This window comes from Cebus imitator, unplaced genomic scaffold (assembly GCF_001604975.1).
Source record: "Cebus imitator isolate Cc_AM_T3 unplaced genomic scaffold, Cebus_imitator-1.0 Scaffold389, whole genome shotgun sequence".
Lineage (NCBI taxonomy): Eukaryota > Metazoa > Chordata > Mammalia > Primates > Cebidae > Cebus > Cebus imitator.
In genome coordinates this window covers 1,787,722-1,812,710 of record NW_016107704.1, presented here as the reverse complement: position 1 = coordinate 1,812,710, position 24,989 = coordinate 1,787,722, and the positions used below count along the sequence as shown (strand labels likewise).

Sequence of the window (24,989 nt, the reverse complement as noted above, 5' to 3'; positions counted from 1 at the left end):
AGGCAGCCCTTCAGACAAAGCGGGAGATGGTGCGAGGGAACTCACCTGGAGGATGGACACCGTCTGGGAGAAGTGGTGCTGCTCCATGGTGGAGGTGGAGTAGAGAGCTGCCAGAGGGTGGTCGAACTTCTGCAGGTAGCTGTTACTAAAGCCCCTGTGGTCCAGGTCATGACACAGACACGCAATCAGCAGTCCTTTGCGCTTTAAAAGATAATATGATGCAAAGATATTCAAAACACAGAAACAAACAAGAGCATACTTACAGCTCACATTCATGTCACATTACTTTCTGGCATTAATACAGCAAACACCCTTAGGGATATTTGAAATTCCAGATAATCTAACTTATTTGTAGCCCCTTTCTTTGTTTCTCTGCTTATGAATCTGACAGTCAAATTATTTTTTAGTTTCTCTCTTAACTCTAGGAAAAGGTGCAGGAGGTGTCAAATGAAAGGTGGTATAAAACAAATGTTCCAAAGAATTACAGATAAAGCAAAACTGCACAAAGAAAGAAAAGCCAGTTTCCGCAAAATCTATTCGGTATTAAATTCTAACAATGCTATTGCTATTATAAACAATAAATATAGTAACAGGTAAATCATATATCACATGTAAAAAAGGCAAACATATAAGAAAAAGGCAGAGCAGGCTAAAGGGAATTAGAGGGAGTCAGGTTGGTTATGAAATAAAGTGGGCAGGCAGGCCTCATGAAAAGGCCAGGTGTGAGCAAAGACCTGAGAGAGAGGAAGGAGAGGTGGGCGGAGTGTGGGAGAGGACCAAACCGGGCACGGGAGCAATGAGAACACACACTTGAAGACGAGTGTGCCCTGAGACTTGGAGGATTGGGAAGGCGGCCAGCGGGGCATGGTGGGAGAAGGCAGTGATCACGTAGGCCGTATATTCTCAGTGATCGGGGGAACTATTGGTACAGGGTTTTAGCAGAGCAGTGTTATCATCTTGCTTATATGTTTAGAAGATTATCCTGGCAACTATGTTGAAAACAGACTCCGGGGGATGAGAGATCAGTGAAGAGGTTTCTAAAGTAATTGAGACAAAATGTAATAGAACTTTAGACCAGGATAATAACAATGAAAACTTCTAAGGGGTGATTAAAGTCTGGATGCAATTTGCAGGCAGAACCAACAAGATTTTTTGACTGTCAGGGTGTGAAAAGGAAGGAGGTGAGGAGGAGTCAAATATGACCTCAAATTTTTTGGCCTTAGAAGCTGTCATGATTACTATCAACTGATACGGGAGAACTGTAGGTGGAACGGGTTTGAGGAGAGAGGTCAGGAGTTCATATTTAGACTGGGTGAGAAGTCTACTCAATAGGCAAGTGGAGATTTGACAAGTGGAGATTTTGATTTATCAGGTAGAAGCTATTGAAACCTCAAGGTCTGGAGATAGCCCTTGGCTGGAGAAATGAAACTGTCAGTGTTCATGTGGCATTTAAGGCCACGTGATTGGCTGAGCTCACCAAGGTCATAGTTTGAGGATGGAAAAGGGTCAAGGTCTAAGCTCTCAAGTATTCCACCTTTAAGTCTGAGGAAAGAGAAGGTATAAGAAACAACAACAACAAAAAACCCAAGGGAGGAACAGCCAGTGCATCTGCAGAAAAAACAGAAGCCGAGTGTCCCGGGACTCAAGTGAAGTCACTGAGTGCTGACCCTTTGATCCCACAAGGTGCAGGTCACTGGTGACCTGGAGCAGGGCATTTTCTGGGGTGTTAAGGTCAGAAGCTTGCTCTGAGTCATTTTCAGAAAGAATGTGAGGAGAGGATTTTGAAAGAGCCAGTAGGTTAACACTTACATGGGGTTTACTGCAAAGAAGAGCTACGAAACAGGGAGGGAGCTGAGCAGAGCAGCAGGTCAGAGCATATTCTAAGACGGAAGTCAAAAAGGCACGCTTACATGCAGATGGCAATGATCCAGAAAAGAGGGGTGAGAGCATGATAATGGAGGAAAAGAGAAGAGTGGGAAGCATTGCTAGGCAGTGTTCTCAAAGAGGTGGAGGTGACAGAGATGGTAAAGAGAAGGGTCAGCTCTGGAGAGGAGTGTGATGATTTAAGGGAGGTGTGCAAGGCAGAGCCTGCTGAGGGCAGACACTGACAGATGGGGGTGCTGCTACGGGAGTCAGCAGAGGTTCTCACAGGTGCATTTTTAGCGATATGCCTGCTTCTTCTCTATCCTGATAATGCAGAACTGGTTTTTCCCGTAACATAATTGGAAGGGAAATCTCACGAGTAACCCCTAACCCCATGAAACATCATGTTAGCAATCACAGTTGCCTGGCATTCTTAACATAACTGAATCACTTATGTTGTTAGTATCATTTTGTTTTGGGGTGGTTTCCATCTTTATGCTGTTGTGTTATCACCATGTACCTGCTAAGAAATCTCAAGGTTTTATAATCTTGCACAATACGTAAAAGTTATGATCTTTCCAGTTTTTAAACACATTTTTAAAATTGATATGACTTTCCGTAGTTTTATTAAAGGTGTGCTAGAATCATACATCTTAAAATAATGTATAAAGAATTACCCTTGTTATGCATTTCCTTTTAAAAAGATCGAATGATAACTTCTAATGGTTCTGTTAGAGATTAAAATTCCTCTTTATAAAATATGTTTTAAATATTTGCATATGTTACTTGGGGATTGTTTTTCAGCCAAAATGATCTGAGGTTTTGGGAAAATGTAATGATATAATTCCAGAAATGACGCAGGAACTTAAATGAGAGTCAACATGTGTCAACAGTTTTTCTCACTTATCTTTAAATTTTCAATTTTTGAATATGAATTCCAATGCTATTTGAAAGTATAATTTCTATAGTTCTTAAACTATAGAAGGGTATGGCAAAATGGCAAAATGAGACAATGAAATTGATTACTTAAAAGGAACAGAATGCAGAAAATACTGAAAGTCTCAATACACAGGTTTCAACAGAAAAGGATATTGTTTAGACAAACATGAAAAAAGAAGAGATTTCATCTGGATCTTTTGGGGGGAGGTTATAAATAATAAATTACTGATTAGGCTAAACTCCACTTGAACTAAAGATTTAAAAAAAAAAACAAATAGAGGATAATTTTTTATTCTTTCTTTAAAATGCTACGTTTTATTTGTTTTTTGTTTTTCCTAGAATGCATCTTTCGAGTTTTCCACTCAGACCGTGAATTTGGTCCAGTAGGATGGAAAAAGGATAGGATGGACCTTCACAAGTACTGGATTCTAGTTTAAATGTGAATCTGAGAAAAGCACAATTTATTTATCACAAAGATGACAGCTCCTTTCTCTGCCCAGTCATATGTCATCTAAAAGATGATACCAGTTTTACAAAAGATAGAAGGGAGGACTCAATCTAAGGTGTGAGTAGACACTAACAGGCCCCACGTGGTCAGAAGGAGGAATATCCTTCAAGGTCAGGATAGTCCAGATGTGGAATCAGCAACCTTTGTGGCCAGCAGTCACTAAACACTTAGCCTGGCTTTCAAGTAAGGGAATTTGACTGTGGTTGGTGAATGGAAGTGGCAGTCTCCAATTCTAACTCTGAGATTCTGAAAGCTTTGGATATGTCACTAACTCTGGGTATTTAAAGTCAGGTAAATTAATTAAACATTTCAGACCCTTTGCTTCCTCATGCTGGAGGAGATCAAAACCACTTATGTCTTCACTGTATTTAATACTCTAAGTTCTGAAATTGGCAGGATATGTCTACATTATCCAGGGCATATAAGCAATGAATAAAATTCACTGTTTATATCCCTTCAGAACATTTAAGCTTTAATAGAGAAGAGAGACCACAAAATTAGTGTTTCCTTGGGGGATATTTTGGTGAAGTTAAAATTTCTTTTATCTACATTTCTTATACAAAATAAGATGCTAAATGTTTGGGTATAGGAATCTAAAAATGGGCTGCTATTGATTTATTGAAACAAAATTTTTCTTAGAATAACAGGTCACAAATCCATGTCAACAGTGTGCTCCTGATAGGCAGTATTCAATCCACTGAGGTTACGAGGAACAGTGGTAAAGAGTGCACACCCACCTCAAGATCTGTGAAAAGTGTGTGGTTGTTCTGAAGTATGGCGTACATGCAGTGCGCCACAGTGACTGCATGCTTCCAGTTGTGATAGGGAACTCGCCGGTAGTTCTTCTTCACAGACATAATAAAACGACACAACTTTTCAAGCTCAAAGCTGCATGGAAAAGAAATTGTTATGACTGAAACCAGTAGCAAATCACTATGTTGTAGGAGAACCCTCTAGTTTAGGTACACATATGTCTGTACCCTTATACTGGTGCAGCTCTAAAGATTTCCACGCTGACTGAGTCCATGAGCACTGAAATCTCAATCACCATTTCCTTTCCATTTCTCCAGCAAAAAAGGAGAGAGTAAAGATTCTTTGATAGTATCTGTTCTGATATAGTAACTGTCCCGCCAGTGAGAAAATACCAGCAATAGCACACAGTCACCCATCGCCGGCCCTCATGATCTTCCTTAGTTTTATCTTCATTTCCGACACCCCACAGTGCTCAAAAGACAACACAGCACCATCTTACTAAAGGGTATTTTGAGCTAATATTTTCCAAAAGGGATACTCAGACTTATAAACTGGAAATATCATGAGACTTTTCTAGAGTGACTATACTTTCAAAGTAATTCCAAAGTATTAAGTATTATTATACACTCAAATTAAGTATCAAATGACCATATCCAAATACTGACACAGTATATAACATAATATGATGTATATTTTTACATATATGTTATACTTTATGTTTACATATTTTTATATTATGTACTTAAGACCCTACAAACCCTCAAAATAGATTTGAGACAGCTTAAATCAAAAGTATATATAAAACAGGGATTTCTAAAATATCAAGGAAGTCGAGAATTCATAAAAACTTAACATATAACCTGTGTTTTCCTCTACTGAAAATTTTCAAATGTCTTTGAAGTATAAGGCATGGCATTTTAAGAATTCCAACTGGTCAAACTCTCAGCTGCATTCTGAGAATTAACTGGAGTTAGGTATCCTACGTGCATCCTTTTGAAACACTCATTTATGAAAAGTCACAGCTAGAAAAGGCACAGGCTTCAAGAAGAATGCCAATTTAGTTCTAGAGAAACTAAGAGGCTCTATAAGACATTTAATTCCTAAATGAGTAAAAAAGAGCAAAAGAAAACTATTCTTGCATTTTAACATTGTGTGTTTACACTGTAAAGGATCAGTTATAAAGTCAGGAAAGGCCTCTATGATAGGCCAAGGTGAGTGGGGAAAGATTTGCAATAAAATGGTGCCGTAATTAAATGACTGACAAAGTACCACACTTTGAATAAGGAGACATGTTACTTTTTGATCTATCCTAATAGATATATGACGTTAAGTTGAAAGTTGATGCTAAATTTACACACGGTATTCTAAACATGGTTTTTAAAAGTATATAATTCTGGTTAGTAGTAACCCCTGTCTCTTTCAGTTACATAGGCAAAGCAATTCCAGCCTCTGTTTTTATGAAAGCTTTTTAGATTTTCTAACCAGGCTACAGCCACGTTGCGAGATAACCCAGTAGCCCCTACAGAGAATCTGAAAAGACTGTGTATTTGTACAATAATCTCAGCCCTTTTTATTTGAATATTTAGAAAAAAAAAGTAATGCATATATGTAATATTTTTAAATGATTATAAACAAAGATGGTGGTGGTGAGGCATCTACATAGAAGGAAGAAGAGGTTATGTCACCCAAAATTTCAAAAAGTAAATTTTAAAGGCATTCATACCAGGATGTCCCACAGGACCGATGAACCATATAGACAAAAATTCCAGGCCACATGTTTTCGAAAGGACCAATGTCAAAGTGGAATCTGAAATTTTAAAAGGGCAGTTTATCACTAAATGTAATTAGAATAAACATAATAACTAAAGAAAATAATTTAACTTTTTGTCCCAAGGAGCTTAAGAGACACCAAGAGCTCAGCCATCCCTTTTCCTGCCTTCTCAGCCACATCTCTCTGGTACTGAAGATTTCCAGGAAGAAATTCCACATATTCCCTTAGAAATCTAGTCCAATATTTGAGGTATTGATTCATTTTCTATTAATCTGTTTAAAAATGATGCTTCATTTGTTATCAGAAAAATTAAAAGTACTAAAAGGTATATTACAAATATTAGATACACATACAATCATAGAAGAGGGGGAAAGCCTCTTGGAGTTGTAATTGTTCTATCTCCCATTTTAACTGATAATAATTTCACTAATATAAACACCAAAGTTACAACCTATTTTTCATTTGCGAATTTAGTTACCAACATTAGACTTGAATAAACAGTATGGCATAATATATACTATAATTTTAATTGTAAGGCAAATATTAGACCTAAGTCACTTGTGAAGGTTGCCTATGTAAATAGTGTCCGCTTACACTTACAGTGAACATAAAGTTATCACAGGCCCCACCCTCTACTAACTTAAATATATTAACATAGGATTAAAAAATAAAGTATGAAAGTCAAATTATGACAACATTCTTAAATTTAATTTGGAAATTTAAATTTATATGGAAATGAGGACTTTCTGGTATCTTATGTTAAATGCCATTTTGAATGTGAAATATTACATGGTATAAAGTATGCAAGAGACTAATGAGAAATGCTAACGTTTAGGTTAACTCATTTCAAAACTGAGTTCCGATTTTCTTTTTTAAGATGATGAGATCTGGCCTTTATTTCCAAATCCTATCACAATATCAAATCACTTCAGAGGGAGGAAATGGCAACACATGGAACCCCACATGTAATATGTGTATCATAACGGTGACTCTAATTCTATAACCTGTTTCACTTTAAGTTCAATTCGATTAAAAATGGTTCCTGAAGAAACTGACAAAACAGCAGACTTACAATTCAATTTCCTTGCAGAGACGCACGGGAAGGGTGAACCGCATGAGGTCTTGCCACTCTTCTGCAGTACAAATGCTATGGTAGGACAGCTTTTCCATCGTTACCCGGTAAATGCACTCTGAGTGACGAATTCTATGATACATCTAGAAAGCAAATCCCAAAAAATCTCCCAAATTAAAAGAATGTTTAAATTGTTTTGTCACTGAAGTTCAGAATTAGGTTTTAAAGAATCAGAAATAAAATTAAAACCAAGGTGGAATTATTTTTTTATTATCCATATTTCCTTATACACTGGGATATGCATACATGACTCTGCAGATTCAAAGTAAATAGCTTTTAAAAATGATATCAGTGTTTTAAAAGTTTTTATCAGACATTATCTCTGGTTAAAGAGATTACTTGGCATTTGTCTTCTTTAAAATGCTCTGTATTTCTAAATTTTTAAATAATGAAAATTAAGCACATTCATTTTATAATCAGAAAATGATATTAGTGCTTTTAAAGATCAATATAAGATCTAAGGTACTTCTCAGTCTGTTAAAAAATTTTTTTTACTACATTTCACCTGCACATAAATTCAACTTCCTTGGGAAAGTTTTATCATTATTTCCTTCTCTGGTTTTTAGTCTTGACTGTATATTTTTACTATTTGGGAAGTTATTGGTATTACAGCAATAAAGTCAAATGAGTAACACAAGTTTGCATTCGTCACAGACAGTGCCCACAAAGTATATAAATTGGTAATTACATTAATCAAAATGGATAGGTATATTTCACCATCCTAGTAAGTTGAAATCTTGTGTATCTATATCTGTGTGCAAATGTTTTACAAATAATTATAAACTAACATGTGAGATAAAATAAAAACATGCAGTGGAGCCAAAGGAATGGGTCAGTATTTATGCCTGTGAATTATTTAATAGGTGGGATTAATTAGCAACTGTCTAAAGTAAATTAATACTGAAACCACAGTGGTAAGCTAGAGTAGCTTTCTCAACATTTTGCACTTTTAAAAGAACATTTTCTACAGGATAGCTCACCTTCTATAGGTAGGACTATCCAGTCCACATAAAAATATGAATGAAAGCCAGGCGCAGGGGCTCACACCTATAATCCCAGCACTTTGGGAAGCCAAGGTGGGTGGGTTATCTAAGGTCAGGAGCTCAAGACCAGCCTGGTCAACATGGCAAAAACCTCTCTCTACTAAAAATACAAAAATCAGCAGGGTGTGGTGGTGCATGCCTGTAATCTCAGCTACTTGGATGGCTGAGACAGGAGAATTGCTTGAACCTGGAAGGTGGAAGTTGCAGTGAGCTGAGACTGCACCATTGCACTCCAGCCTGGTGACAACAGTGGGAAAAAAAAAAAGAATGGCACTAAATAGGTTAAGAGTGAAGATATTTTCGTTATTTCATCATTTTTAAATATTTAGCTTCATTCTTGGTGATCTCAGAGTCCTCTCATGTTTGATCATGAAAATCTTATCAGTAAACAAATTGTGGAAATGCAAACCCAATGAATGAATATACAGTTAGTAATTATATGCACACAAACAGTATTAATGTATTATTTATATTATAAATAGAAATTAAAAACATTAAAATTAAGTGGGTATATTTTAAAATATTTTACTTACCAAATAAGTCTTCGTTCTTATTAAAAAATTACATATTTCTAAATTAAAGTACTATAATTAAATGTTATTAATAATCAACTGCTTTAATACTTTTGGAAATAGTGTTTTAAGGGATGGTTCAGTTTATTTCACGATTTAGATTTTCACTTCTACTATTTGAGAAAAGTATTCCTTAAGAAATATGTTGATTCAAATGGAATAAAGGTTGTATTGGCTGTGGCTAACGCCTGTAATCCCAGTGCTTTGGGAAGCAGAGGCAGGTGGCAAGCCCAGCCTGGCCAACATAGTTAAACCCTGTCTCTTCTAAAAGCACAAAAAAATTAGCCAGGCCTGGTGGCACTTGTAATACTAGCTACTCAGGAGGCTGAGGCACGAGAATCATTTGAACTGGGGAGGCAGGAGGTGAAAGTTGCAATGAGCCGAGACTGCACCACTACACGTCAGCCTCGGTGACAGGGAGACAGAGTGAGACTCTCTCTCAAAAAAAAAAAAAAAAAAGTTGTGTTGGCTGTTCTTAAAAATTACACCTATATTTTTGTTTCCTAATGACTAATATGCTTGGTTGAAATTCAAATATATTTACATTTTTCTTGATGTCAATCAGTTGACCCTGCAAACTAATCAGCCGCATTTTTATATATTATCTAAACGGTTTCAAAATCAATGAAAACTATTTGTGGAGAAGATCTGTATCAGTTAAAACCTGCTTCATACAACAAAATCATTAAAAATTCTATTTTAAAGGTAGAAGGAAAGGGGGAATAAAGAACAGATTAAATACATAGAAAAACAAATAGCAAGATGGTGGATTTACACCTAAACATAAATGTGAATGGTCTAAACATTATGATTAGAAGTCAAGGACTGTCAGACTGAATGAAAAGTATGGGTCCACTATATATTGCTTATAAGATTTCTACTTGAACTACAAAGACATAGGGAAAAATTTAAATGATGGAAAAGCTATACTATTTAATACTAGTCAAAAAAAAGTTACAATGGCTTTATTAGTAATAACAGGCAAGGTAGATTTCAGAACAAAGACTATTATCAGGAACAAAGAAAATCACTTCGAGTAATGAAAGTGTGAGGTCATTACAAGGATATAACAACCCTAAGTGCTATGCACCTAATAAGATAGTTTTGGTATACAAGAAGCAAACAGTGATAGAACTGCAAGTAAAAGAGACAGATAGATAAACCCACAATTATAGTTAGAGATTTCATACCACCCTTTGAACTGAACTTCTCAAATATCAACCCAATCAAAACCCTAGAAGGCTTTTCTATAGGAAATTAAAAGCTGATTCTATAATTCATATGGGAATTCAAAGGACCTAGAATAGCCAAAACAACTCTGAAAACAAAGAATGAAGGTGAAGAAATTATATTGCCTAAGTCAAATACTTATTAGAAAGTTACAGTAACTAAAACAGTGTGGTAGCGGCATCAAGGGACACAAACAGATCAGCGGAACTAAATACAGAAATAGGACCACACACACGGTTAGTTGATTTTCAGCAAGGTTGCAAAGGTGAGACCATAAAGAAAGGATAGTCTATTCAGCAAGTGGTTATTTATTTATCTTTTGGCCAATGGATAAAATAATCCTCCCTCCTAATAAAGTTGAGAAAGAGCATAGATAGACTTAGAAGTGTAGGCTGGACACTGCTGTCACCTTTTCCTTGCTGCACAAGGCCCACTCTGTCAGAGAAGACTCTGCTTCCTGGACAAGACATAACCTTCTCATGCAGGAACTTTCTGAAAGCTCCATCCATGTGTTAATAATCAATAAAAAATAATTTCTTTAATAACATTTACCCAAAAACATCAAGATCCAAGTTTTCACATTTTCCTCATACAACTTAATGGAATGTCACTTGCTTTCCACTTTAGAGATGATCGCGTAGATTCTGGTAGGAAAGTGAACCATATACAGGATTTACTCAGCATTTACTGTAATTTGTATTACCTGTAATTCAGTGAAATTCTACGGTAAAGCTGCTAATAAGAGTAACTATACGAGACAGTAAAGTAACTGCTACTATAGCCATGAATCCTATTGAGCACTTGTGCCAGGCTAAGTGCTTTGCATGCATCATTTCATGTAAATCTCACAAAACTCCTACTCCTTTTATTGTCATTTTATGTTTATGATCTAAAATTGGAATTTTATTTATAATTTTTAATGTCAATATATTATAAATATATAAAAATTAAATTTAAATTTTTATTCATTTATTTTTTATTATTTTTGTAATCAGTATAGGTAAATAACACTAATCACAAGATAAAATTATTTAAAATCACAGCAAAAAATAATTAGTTTTGGAAAATTCATAGATATTTACTTTCCAATTGCTAAATGACTTTTTATATGAATAGCAGAAAATAGTATAATCTAGGATGATTAGCAAATGATTTTACCATATTCATCCTATTACAAGTTACTGATGAAGGTAGAAAAATATGTCGTCTTTCGAAGCACATTTTGCATACATTATTAGCCTCTAACGCTGCAAATCTTAGAGTCGCTATCCAAGTAAAACAGAATTCTAGCAGAAAGAACTGCTATTTGTCTAAAACTGAAATTTACTTTGCTGGCCTATTAGCTGTAGGCACGAGGATACTGAAAAGGTATATGCGCTCAAAAGACAAAAGGATGAAGACAACATGGAAAACGGACTGTCAGCACATGTCTACCATTTGTTAAAAATACATCCGTTCACATTTTATAAAATAGCATCTCTACTCAACTGGCATACAAAAATATTTAATTAATGATTATTCAGAATGTTTTTCTTGGGGCCTATTTACACAGTAACCCTCATTACACTTAGAAATGACTGTGTCTACGAGACACTCTAATGTTTGTAGTTAACATTCATAGTAAACCTAGAGTCACTTTACGGTCAGGCAACTCTTAGAAATCTAAACTCTGGAATCATTTATTTGTGTCGAATCGCTTGTCCACCATTTACTAATTGTATACATTTAGGTAAATTACTTAATTCACCATTCCCCAGGATCTCATCTGTAGACTAAGGATACTACAGTACTTAGCCATGAAAGAATGTAAGGTTTAATGGGGTAACGGGTAAAGGCTAAGAACAAACACTGGCTGGTCACTGTGAAGCTCTCAATGCTAACAGCAATCTTATCTTAAGATGGATATCAGCACTGTGTTGCCATGCCATTTGACTCTTTTGTTTGATTTTGGCGAGAGTCAAGAACAGAGTCTACTTTTCTGCTGTGGCACTGGCACACTGAACTGGCTTGCAAGAGCCAATTATGCACATTTCTTCCCAACTCTGCATTCATTATGGCTTGTGAGTAGCTTCAAATTGTCAACATTGGGTGAATGTACACCAGAGAGGCCGGGAAACACACAAATCAGGATTGTTCTGTTTTCAGAGAGGTTGCTGTAAAACACTTATCGGCACACCACCTGGCACAGGTATTCTTTAAGATACAAGCAGTTTAACTTTGGGAACGTTTGAGATATAACGATTGTTCTACTGCTAGAAATTATACACTCTTTTCTCCTATTTAATTTACATTTAAAACCAAATTGATAAAATATGTATTAAACTACATATTTTCTATATGTTTGTCAATAGAATTAAATGATATCATTAGTCAAATTAAATTGATTCTCTAAGCAAGTCCTAAAATCAAACACATACTCCACATACATATGGGCAACACTGAATAAGATGCCTGTAACCACCATTCTACTCCACATTGCCATGAGATCCACTTTTTTAGTTTCCTCAAGTGAGTCAGGCATGTGATATTTGCCTTTTTGTGTCTGGATAATTTTATTTAGCTTAATGACCTTAAGTTTCATCTTTGTTGCTGGAAGTTACAAGATTTCATTTCTTTTTATGGCTGAATAATGTTCCATTGTGTATAATGTTGTATAAAAGGAATCAATTCTAGTATTTGATAGTGCACTAGGAAAATTACAGTTAACAATAATTTATTGTATATTTCAAAATAGCTAGAAGATTCATAATGGTCCCAAAACAAAGAAAATATAAATATCTGAGGTGATGGATATCTCAGTCACCCTGATATGATTAACACACTTATGGGTATCAAATTATCATATATACTCCCAAAATATGTACAACTATTCTAAATCAATAAAAATGAAATGTCGCGCTGTTTATTTCACAGCATAGAATAGTGCTGTAACAGACTAAAGAAATAACAGACCCATCAAAGGGTGTGGCTTGTGGCTTTGGGACTTGAAGGGAAGGTCATGCAGGATGAGACTTGCCTGTGGCTGCATGAGGAGAGGAGCTGAACTGAGAACTCCATAAAGACTAAAAGAAGCCTTGTCCCTACTTGGGGCTATGGGTAGAAAATAAATAGTCTCCATCCATTGAGAATATGGAAATCAAGCTTAAACCATATGCTGTTGTAGTTTCCAAATTTATACTAACATATTGCTGGAAATGCAAGCTAAAAACTTAACAGAAACAAAAACCTGGACCCAGAACACTGAAAGCCTGGGGCACATGGAGAACATTACATGTATCTCAGCTGGAGCGTCTCCCACGAGGGAGATGATCTGAGAAAAATTTGAGTAGGTAAACAAGTAAATGAAATGAAAAACAATCTAAGAAGAAAAAGATGAATAGATATTAGCACCCTCTACAAATTGAGTTAATGAAAAACACTTACTGAGAGATTAAAAATATACTGTTGCAAAAATACAGCATTCAATGTGTGACTTATTATACTTGAACAACTATTCTAGTCTATGGAAACCACAGTACCAAAATGCAAAAAACAAAACAAACAAACAAAAAATCCACAAAGGTTTCTTTCTGTTTCTTTCTCAGTAGAGTCATACCTTTGACCTAATTGTGGGTAGAAGTATTTAAAACCCTTTCTTAAAGACAGGCCCAAGCACCTACTGTCTATGGCACCAGAGAGAGTTCTTTCGTGTTAAGGATTGCAAAGGTGACAATAGTTTTCTCTAATGTGTTTCGACGGATTTGCAACCACCGGGAAAAAATTTTTTAAAAAATTGTGTGTGTTATGTTCCTATGAAATAAGAGACAGCTGAAATCAGGAGAAAGCAGGGGCATTAGATAAATGACTCTCCAGCTGTGTGCCCAAATGCACCTCATTGTATGGAAAGCTACTGGTGTCCTAAAGTAGGAATACTGATTTCTCTTCCTCTGTAAGTGTAGAAATTCCATCTTAAGGCAGACATTAAAGGTCCTCTATAAGCTCTTCCTTGCTATTTTCCAGTAAATAAATGAAGCAAATTGAATTTTAATGGAAAGCAACCTAGCCTGTGGAAACAACAAGCCAGCTACATATTTAACAATGAACTGAAAATTTATAAAATTGGCTGTAATGATAACTCATAAAATATAATGACTAAATAGTGTGAAACCAAAGGATGTAACATGGAATATCTACAATGGACTATATATTGTACTAAGAATGCATTTACTTATCTCATTTTTGTCCTAAGGATAATTCTGTGGAAACTAAGGCTGAAGAACACATAAGCTAACTTGCCCAAGGTCAGAATGCTGGAAAGTGATGGAGCAGGTTGTAAAATGCATGTCTGCTTGATTTTAAGTTTTGAAAGATACTATGCACACATTGAGAACTCAAAAAGTATGGAAAGAATGATCTGGAAGGGTGGAGTACCTAGTGTCACAGCTGAAGCAGAGCTGCATATATTGCAGAGGGAAATGATGCCTTTAAGGTCAACTAAAAAAATGGAAAATTGTCCTGTATTCAGTATCAAGGAATATTTAAAATATACATATAAACATAGGACATAAAACCACCTAGGATTCAGGTTCATTAATTCTTAATCTGTACCTAGCATCTAACAGTGATAATGCTTATGGATGGAATGCATAAATGTGTATGTCAGTTACAAATTTTGTAGCATTATAACCAAAAGAAGGAAAAAAGATTGAATTCAGCTGAAATTAGTTATCTATAAACTTGCAGACTTGGAGATGTATTAAACTTTTATTTTTATGTAACCCCAAAGATTCAGTTTAAGAATTGTTATTCATTAGTATCTAAGAGTATTCAAATTCAAGATGGGGAAAAGTGTGTGTGTGTGTGTGTGTGTGTGTGTGTGTGTGTGTGTGTGATCATGTCACTTCTAACAGGAGATGGTTGAATTTTAGCAGATAACTTTGTGACTCAATGCACTGCTATTGGATGTAGTTTTGATACTTCTTAGAAAACTTTTGTTGGGAATATACAATACTCTTAAGCAACAGCCAGTTCATCATCTATAATTACATATTTAATTTACATAATTCTCCTTGTAAGTATATCCCAAGTGTTAAACTTTCTCTTAATCTATCACAAACTCTTTTATTAACCCTATCTTTGCTCTACCATCTGTACTACTTTACCTATGAAGGTATTTCTTTTCTGAACTTTCCCCCCTCATTTCTGACAAAATTAAGCTAACCATCTGTGATGGTTAATTCTAATGTCTGACTGGGTTGGAGGATGCCCGGATAACATGGTTTCTGGGTGTTTCAGTGATGATGTTTCTGGGAGACTAGCATTGGAATCAGTGCACTGAGCAGGGAAGATCTGCCCTGACCCAGTGTGGTAGAGCACCATGCAACTGGTCAAAGACCCAGCTAGAACAGAAAGGCAGAGGAAAGGCAAATTCTCTTTCTGTTCTAAAGCTGGGACACCTACACTGTCCTGAAACATCAGATCTCCAGGTTCTCTGGACTTTGGAGTTGAACTTGCACCAGCGGCAACCCAGCTTCTCAAGCCTTTGGCCTCAGACTCAGGGCTACACATTGGCTTCCCTAGCTGTGAGTCTTTCAGACTTGGACTGAGCCATGCTACTGGCTTTCCTGGTTCTCCAGCTTGCAGATGGCCTATTGTGAGACTTTTTAGCTTCCATAATCATGTGAACCAATTTCCCTCCTAAATCCCCTCTCATGTGTCTATTCATCTATATATGTACCCTGTTGGTACATATATAATAAGCCCTACTAAGTACCACCTAATCCGTATTTTATATATAACATGTAAAAACACTTATATATTTGTCTTCCCTAACAGCAACCTTAGGAAAGAACAATGTCAGGGAGAAAGCAATATACTTAGCGAGCACCGGGACCAGTCTGCATGCATCCAAAACCTGGCTTTATCACATACTTGCTATGTGCCCTTGGGGGAATTATTTAAACTCTATACATCCATTTTTTTTCCTTATAAAACATTGAGACAACAACCACACTCACAGGATTGTTGTGAGAGATTTCGTATGTAAAGTGTCTAGAACAATGCCTGTACACAATAAAGCCTCATATCAAATAAAAGTTGTTCTTATCATAATCATCTCTATATCCACCATCTGGTATGAGAAAGATATGCAATACTTGGTGGCTGAATTCTGGAATGAATAAAGGTTGAGCCACTTAAAAAATCTGTCCCTAACCAACCGGTTTCATTTTAATAGTAAATTTTTCTCATGCCACTTTCCTGTTAAATGTCTTTCTAACCAAAATGTACAGAGCTAACCTGTTTTAAAAGATTTACTTTTCTAGGCAAAAGATGTAACTGACATACTGTCCTGTTAGCTTTTCTGAGGCATAGTAAATTGTTTCTTTAAAATCATAGTATATAGGAGTAAATTAATTGACTCAGATTTAAAAGATATTTTCTGTTGATAGTACTTCCAAGTACATGTTAGCTCAATAAATGAAGATATTGCCAATCAGAAACATTCTCCTTTAATTCAATAAAAGGAATGGAATCAAATATTTCAAAAGATGAAATAAATAATAATAAAGACATAATTAGTGTTAATATGGCCTATATTCCCTGCTTCCTAAATAGGCTCGGAATCAAAGAAGACCACGATAAAATATGCCATTACATTATCATCTTCACTATCAGAAGCAATTTTCATGTACAAGACATGCTTCTATTAAGGCCATAATAATGTGTTCAAGAGCAGAAATATTTTGAATTTCCCAAAGATCAACACAATTAAAATGACAGTAATGGTCAACAATTAAAAAGCACTTCATGCTGCACAAAGATTTTCGTATTTATGATCTTGATCATTACTAATGTATGTTCTCTAGAAAGTATAACATCCAGGGAAAGGTAGGGAACCCACAGATGTGATTGGCTGTTAGTGACAACAGATAATATAGGGTGCTTTTCCTAATTTTCATATGATGCTTGAGGAAAAAATGCTCAAAACATCAAAGCAAAATTGCTCAAGAACAGCAAGCATGTCAGTGTCAGAGTGATGACCAGAATTTAGGTCTTCGTCCATTAGCAGTAGTTCACGGTATCAACCTCTTCAAGTAGGTAAGATTCTAGGGATCTCACTATTAAGAAATCAGATGTTATCTTATTGAAACTAGCATAAATTTGAAGCTATTTTCTTTTATTTTTTTTTTATTTAGATGGATGCTTTATCAAGGCAAAAAATATCAGTTTAAAGAAGACATGTGAACTGGTCTTTCTGAGTTGGAACAAAGTTTTGAAATAAACACAGCTACCAGTCTTCATATGACTTGGAAGGCCAGGGAGAAGCAGGGGGAGGGAGTCACTGTGAAGCTGTGTACTCAAATCTCCTATTCTTTTCAAGTTGGAAAAACCTTCAAAAATAATATATTTTTTATAAGCGTTAGTAAGGAGAAAGATAAACTACAGTTTAAAAATGGTAACAAATTCCACAGAGGGCTTACAGCTGTACTGCATATATTTTCAATGTATATCTTAAAGGCAACCAGCTGTGGGTGGGTGAGGTAGCTCACGTCTGTAACCCCAGCACTTTGGGAGGCCCAGGTGGGCGGATCATCTGAGGTCAAGAGTTCAAGAACAGGTGGCCAACGTGGTGAAACCCGGTCTCTATTAACAATACAAAAGTTAGGGAGTGCATGCCTGTAATCCCAGTTACTTAGGAGGCAAAGGCAAGGGAATTGCTTGAACCTGGGAGGCAGAGGTTGCAGTGAGCTGAGATGGCACCATTACATACCAGCCTGGGTGATAAAGAGCGAAACTCTGTCTCAAGAAGGAAAAAAAAAAAGGTAACCATCTTTTGTCCAGTGAGGTGACTATTCACCTCAACAGGACTGCTGCTGCATATACTACCTGTCACTGCTGGAGAACAGCATTGTTGTGATGTGTCTGAAGTGTTCAGAAAAGTTACAATCATTTCCAGTATCAACTAATACCAGTTATTTTACCAATTTTACCCTAAATAATTAACTAATCAATGTAAAAATGGAATGCCTATTAAATTACTCACAACTTTTCAGAGGTGTTTTTTTTTTCTTCTGTGTGGTTTAATTGTGACTGAATCCAGATATTATGATACCACAATTAGTGACTTAGAAAAGCATTAGAACCTGCTAGTCTAGTTCTTAATTTATGTATTCTTGGAAGTACACAACAATATTTCAAAAGGTACAGGGACAAACGAATAGATTTTCAGATGATCAATTTCCATATTCTTAACTTTCACCCACATTCTTACTAAAAATGGCTTTTTCCCACATCCCACTTTGAAATAGTCCTGTTATCAAACTGCTGTAATACAAAGGGGCAATATAAAATACTGGTATTAATAAAGGTTAATGAGGGCTAATCAAGGTTTCTGAAACTTTCCTGAAATATTAAAGGTGAACTTCAGTAAATTCTCAAATGATAGCTCTTTAAAATATTTATTGGTGTTAGAATTATCAGTACTTTTTGGCATATTAGCTCAGGTAGAATTGAGAGAAACTGTGATAATAAAACTTTATTAATGGAAGCAATTCTTACAGCTTCCTTAAAAATAAGAGGGACAAGTTGGAATAAGATTGATGCTGAATAGTGAGTGCCAAATTTCTCACTGTCACAAAAAAAAAAGTCCCAAAGATGAAAATGAGATAGCTAAAAGGCATTCTGTGGTATTAGACTGGAGGTATCAACAGGTATCTGAGAGAGAAAGAGAGAGGGAGAATGAATGGACGTAGAAGTTTATGTATAAACTCTCTTCTAAAGAAGTCAGTGAGAAAGTGGCTGGAAAAGTTTCCATGGAGAAACCTGCAGACATGACCTTCCAAGTGCAGAAGGTTGACAGGCCCCGTGATGAAGCACATGCCTGCTAACAGGATGCACCGAGGACACATCCACACTCGAACTCATGCCACAACTATGACCTTAATATAATCATGAGGAAACACCAGACAGCTCCAAATTAAGAAATATCCTGCAAAACAACAGGTGTACACACTCTAAAAACACCCAGGTCATGACAGACAGCAACAAGGAATAGTTCCAGATGAAAGGAGACTAGAGAAGCCTGCAGAGTAGGTAACAGTACAGTACTTGTGATAGGTTAGATTGTGGTCCCATTAAAATTCATGTGTTAAAGCCTAACCCCGAGTACCTTAGAATGTGGCTGTATTTCGAAATAGGGCCTTTAAAGAAGTAACTAAGGTAAAAGGACATTTCAAGTGTGGGTCCTAATCTGACTAGTGTCTTCCTAAGAAGAGCCTAGGACACAGGCATGTATACTGAGACAGCAGAAACCACGTGAGGACACAGTGAGAAGGCGGGCATCTGCAAACCTAGGAAAGAGGCTCCAGGAGAAACATACCTTCAGCCTCCAAAGCTGTGAGAAAATAATTTCCTGTTGTTTAAGCCACCGAGTATGTGATGTTTATACAGTAGCCCTAGCAAGTTAATACAGTACCAGTGTCAATTTCTTGATTTTTAAATTATGCAGTCGAAAACAAGATAATGTCCTTGTTTTTAGAAAATACAAACTGAACCATTTAGGAGTTATGAGACATTATGTCTGAAACATACACTTATACAGATCTGAGAAAGTTACCATCTATGTAAGAGAGAAAGAGACAGAGTATATAAAAGCAAAAATTGCAAATATATTAACGTTTGGGAAATATAGATAAAAGTATAAAAGAACACTGCATTATTTTTGCAACTTTTGCTTCTGTCTGAAATTATTTCAGAATCAAAAGTATAAAAAAAATTATGCTAAACCTAGTTTCATTCTAACAATAAGAAAAATTCATGAACAGCTACAGCAACTATTAACTATATAAGCCATAGGTATCTAAGAAAAAGGTTTTCAATAACATTTTTGCTTTTTATTTTTTGATATTTATCAAAATGTTATAATAGCTATGTCATTTTAATCACATATATACTAATAATATATAATACCACCATAATCCAAAATGAATTTTTAACACTTATTATACATTTTTAGGAAACTATCTTAGAGTAATTAATAAATAAAATATATTCAACTTTTGTTGGATAAAAAATACATATTCAGAGACGAAACATAATGGTAAATTTTCCCATCCTAAGACCTTGCTATGGTGTTATTTAATATATAATATGTATCAAGCTTCTGTAGTACTTAAATTCCATTGGCTCCATTTAAAAATGATGAAACAGTTAATACTCAGAATAAACTTGAAATTACAATCTTTGTGAATTTTAAGCTAAATAAGACAAACATGAGCTGTCAACGTTATTTATGAGATACATAGATACTAAAAATGTTTGAAGCAAAAGTGTTGGACAGCATTCCTAGTTTATTTCTGAGGATCTGTGTGACAGTAACTGTCCCCCAAAAGGGCACCAGGAATGTGAGAGGAGAGGACAAGTACTCTTACTAAATAGCACAAACTGAATTTAAAACAGTTACGCTTGGTCACCAGAATGTCAGCTTTCACAATGTTTGTCCCTAGTTATGCCTCAGCTGTTCCTATCAGTTACATGGTTACCCCTATGGAATCCAGTCCTACTTCCTAAAAAGCAATTTCTCTAATGGATTAAGGGGGCAACTCCCATTTATGTTGATTTAGCTGTATGAAAAGGTTACCATACTAAAATTTTCCCAAACTTGAAAATTCTAGTAATATCATTAAAGGATTACTGGAGTTTACAGAATATTAAATATTCAATTCATTTAAAATATAATAATGTAAAAGAAAGTGAATTCCACAATTTTAAAGTGAGACTTGACAATCCACATTGAACTTCATTTAACTCTTCAGTGAACATGGTACAACTTTTCATGAGGATTAATGAGGTAACACCTAGAATGCATCTGACATGGACAACCTGGTGCCTCAATTTTTGTCACAAACAGAACTTTCCTATAGGTGTCAAAACATGAACTATGACTGTATTTTTGTGTAAGGATCTGAAATGCAATGCATTTGACTAACAGTCAAGGTTTAGGTAGCATCTTCTTTATTCATTTCAGTAGATATCATTAAATATAAGCCTAATGCTTAGACATTTTACCTTTACATTAACTTCATTTTTTTTTAATTATACTTTAAGTCATGGGATATATGTGCAGAACATGCAGGTTTGTTACATAGGTATACACAGGCCATGGTTGTTTGCTGCACCCATCAACCCATCATCTAGATTAGATATTTCTCCTAATGCTATCCCTCCCCTAGCCACTCACTTCTCTGCATGCCCCTGTGTGTGATGTTCCCCTCCCTGTGTCCATGTGTTCTCATTGTTTTATCTTCCACTTATGGGTGAGAATATGTGCTGTTTGGTTTTCTGTTCCTGTGTCAGTTTGCTGAGAATGATGGTTTCTAGCTTCATCCATGTCCCTGCAAAGGACATGAGCCAAACATTTTTATGACTGCATAGTATTCCATGGTATATAGGTGCCACATTTTCTTTATCCAGTCTATCTTTGATGGGCATTTGGATTGGTTCCAAGTCTTTGCTATTGTGAACAGTGCTATAATAAATATATGTGTGCATGTTTTTATAGTACAATGATTTATAATCCTTTGGGTATATACCCAGTAATGGGATTGCTAGGTCAAATGCTGTTTGTGGTTCTAGAACCTGAGGAACTGCCCCACTGTTTTCCACAATGGTTGAACTAATTTACACTCCCATAAACAGTGTAAAAGTGTTCCTATTTCTCCACATTCTCTCCAGCATCTGTACTTTTCCTGACTTTTTAATGATCGCCATTCTAACTGGCATGAGATGGTATCTCATTGTGATTTTGATTTGCATTTCTCTAATAACCAGTGATAATGAGCTTTCTCTAAAATGTTTCTTGGCCGCATAAATGTCTTCTTTTGAGAAGTGTCTGTTCATATCCTTTGCCCACTCTTTGATGGTGTTTTTTTCTTGTAAATTTGTTTAAGTTCTTTGTAGATTCTGGAAATCAGCCCTTTGTCAGGTGGATAGATTGTAAAATTTTTCTCCCATTCTGTAGGTTGCCTGTTCAATCTGATGATAGTTTCTTTTGCTGTGCAGAAGCTCTTTAGTTTGATTAGATCCCATTTGTCAATTTTGACTTGTTGTAATTGCTTTTAGTGTTTTGGTCATGAAGTCTTTGTCCATGTTTATGTACTGAATGGTATGGCCTAGGTTTTCTTCTAAAGTTTTTACGTTTAGGTCTTGTCTTTAATCCATCTTGAGTTAATTTTTGTATAAGGTGAAAGGAAGGGGTCCAGTTTCAGTTTTCTGCACATGGCTAGTAAGTTTTCCAAATACTATTTATTAAATAGGGAATCCTTTCCCCATTGCTTATTTTTGTCAGGTTTGTCAAAGATCAGAGTGTTGTAGATGTGTAGCATTATTTCTGAGGCCTTTGTTCTGTTCCATTGGTCTATATATCTGTTTTGATACCAGTACCATTCTGTTTTGGTTACTGTAGCCTTGTAGTATAGTTTGAAGTCAGGTAGCGCAATGTCTTCAGCTTTGTTCTCTTTGCTTAGGATTATCTTGGATCTACAGGATCTTTTTGGGTTCCATATGAAATTTAAAGCAGTGTTCTCTAATTCTGTGAAGAAAGTCATTGGTAGCTTCATGGGGATAGCATTGAATCTATAAATTACTTTGGGCAGTATGGCCATTTTTACAATATTGATTCTTCCTATCCATGACCATGGAATGTTTTTTCATTTGTTTGTGTCCTCTCTTATTTCCTCGAGCAGTGGTTTGTAGTTCTTCTTGAAGAGGTACTTCACATCCATTGTAAGTTGTATTCCTGGGTATTTTATTCTCTTTGCAGCAATTGTGAGTGGGAGTTCACTCATGATTTGGCTCTCTGTTTGTCTATTATTGGTGTATAGGAATGCTTGTGCACTTTTGCACATTGATTTTGTATCCTGAGACTTTGCAGAATTTGCTTATCACCTTAAGGAGATGTGAAGCTGAGATGATGGAGTTTTCTAAATATACAAGCATGTCCTCTGCAAACAGAGAAAATTTGACTTCCTCTCTTCCTATTTGAATACATTTTATTTCTTTCTCTTTCCTGATTGTCCTGGCTGGAACTTCCAATAATATGTTGAATAGGAGTGCTGAGAGAGGGCATTCTTGTCTTGAGCCAGTTTTCAAAGGGAATGCATCCAGCTTTTGCCCATTAGTATTATATTGGTAACGGGTTTGTCATAAATAGCTCTTATTACTTTGAGATACATTCCATCAATACCTAGTTTATTGAGAGTTTTTAGCATGAAAGGGAGCTGAATGTTATCAAAGGTCTTTTCTGCATCTGTTGAGATAATCAAGTGATTTTTGTCATTGGTTCTGTTTATAGGATGGATTACATTTATTGGCTTGCAATGCTGAACCATCCTTGCATCCCAGGGATGAAGCTGACTTGATTGTGGTGGATAAGCTTTTTGATGTGCTGCTGGATTCAATTTGCCAGTATTTTATTGAGGATTTTTACATCAAAGTTCATTAGAAATATTGGCCTAAAATTTTTGTTGTTGTTGTGCCTCTGCCAGGTTTCGGTATCAGGATGATGCTGGCCTCATAAAATGAGTTAGGGATGAGTCCCTCTTTTTCTATTGTTTGGAATAGTTTCATTAGGAATGGTACCAGTTCTTCTTTGTACCTACCTCTGGTAGAATTCGGCTGTGAATCCCTCTGGTCCTGGGCTTTTTTTTTAGTTGGTAGGTTACTAATTACTGCCTCAATTTCAGAACTTGTTATTGGTCTATTCAGGGATTCAAATTCTTCCTGGTTTACCCTTGGATGGTGTATGTGTCTGGGGATTTATCCTAGATTTCCTAGTTTATTTGCGTAGAAGTGTTTATATTATTCTCTGATGGTAGTCTGTATTTCTCTGGGATTGGTGGTGATATCCCCTTTATCATTTTTTATTGTGTCTATTTGATTCTTCTCTCTTTTCTTCTCTATCAGTCTGACTAGTGATCTATTTTGTTAATCATTTCAAAAAATCAGCTCCTGGATTCATTGATTTTTTCTGAAGGGTTTTTCATGTCTCTATCTCCTTCAGCTCTGCTCTGATCTTAGTTATTTCTTGTATTCTTTTAGCTTCTGAATTTCTTTCTTCTTGCTTCTCTAGTTCTTTTAATTGTGATGTTAGGGTGTTGATTTTAGGTATTTCCACTTTCTCCCGTGGGCATTTAGTGCTACAAATTTCTCTCTAAATACTGTTTTAGCTGTGTCCCAGAGATTCTGGTGCATTCTGTCTTTGTTTTCATTGGTTTCAAAGAACTTTTTTCTGCCTTAATTTATTTGTCCAGTAGTCATACAGGAGCAGGTTGCTTTCCATGTAGTTGTGTAGTTCTGAGTGAGTTTTTAAATCCTGAGTTCTAATTTGATTGCACTGTGATCTGAGAGACTGTTTGTTATGATTTCCATTCTTTTGCATTTGCTGAGGAGTGTTTTACTTCCAATTATGTGGTCAATTTTAGAAATGTGTGATGTGGTGCTGAGAATAACATACATTCTTTTGATTTGGGGTGGACAGTTCTGTAAATGTATATTAGGTACACTTGGTCTAGAGCTGAGTTCAAGTCCTGAATATCCTTGTTAATTTTCTGTCTCGTTGATCTGTCTAACATTGACAGTGTGGTGTTAAAGTCTCTCACTATTATTGTGTGGGAATCTAAGCCTCTTTGTAGGTATTTAAGAACTTGTTTTATGAATATGGGTGCTCCTATATTGGGTGCAAATATATTTAGGATAGTTAGCTCTTCTTGTTGCATTGATCCCTTTACCATTATGTAATACCCTTCTTTGTGTTTTTTGAGTTTAATGTCTGTTTTATCACATCACAGACTAGGATTGCAACCATTGCTTTTTTTTTTCTTTTTTTTTTCTTTCCATTTGCTTGGTAAATTTTCCTCCACTCCTTTATTTTGAACCTATGTGTGTCTTTGCATGTGACATGAGTCCATGGGTCTACTAAATACAGCACACTGATGGATCCTGACTCTTTATCAGATTTGCTAGTCTGTGTCTTTTAAATGGGGCATTTAGCCCATTTACCTTTAAGATTAATATTATTATGTGTGAATTTGATCCTGTCATTATGATGCTAGCTGGTTATTTTGCCCACTAGTTGATGCAGTTTTTCATAGTGTCAATGGTCTTTACAATTTGGTATGTTTTTCCAGTGGCTGGTACCAGT

General features: G+C 35.8%; 1 protein-coding gene and 1 long non-coding RNA gene across 2 annotated transcripts in view; one reads left to right on the top strand and one right to left on the bottom strand.

The window, feature by feature from the left end:
* PDE10A (phosphodiesterase 10A) overlaps positions 1-24,989 on the bottom strand; it is a 339,461-nt gene that overhangs the window by 43,920 nt on the left and 270,552 nt on the right. The window contains 4 exon segments of the mRNA XM_017508318.2: positions 46-201; positions 4,048-4,198; positions 5,787-5,870; positions 6,907-7,049. Coding sequence (XP_017363807.2) covers positions 46-201; positions 4,048-4,198; positions 5,787-5,870; positions 6,907-7,049 — 534 coding nt within the window.
* On the top strand, positions 17,775-23,749 carry LOC108289051. Its single transcript, XR_001818973.2, has 3 exons — positions 17,775-17,803; positions 23,432-23,440; positions 23,615-23,749. It is a non-coding gene; the product is annotated as an uncharacterized LOC108289051 (long non-coding RNA).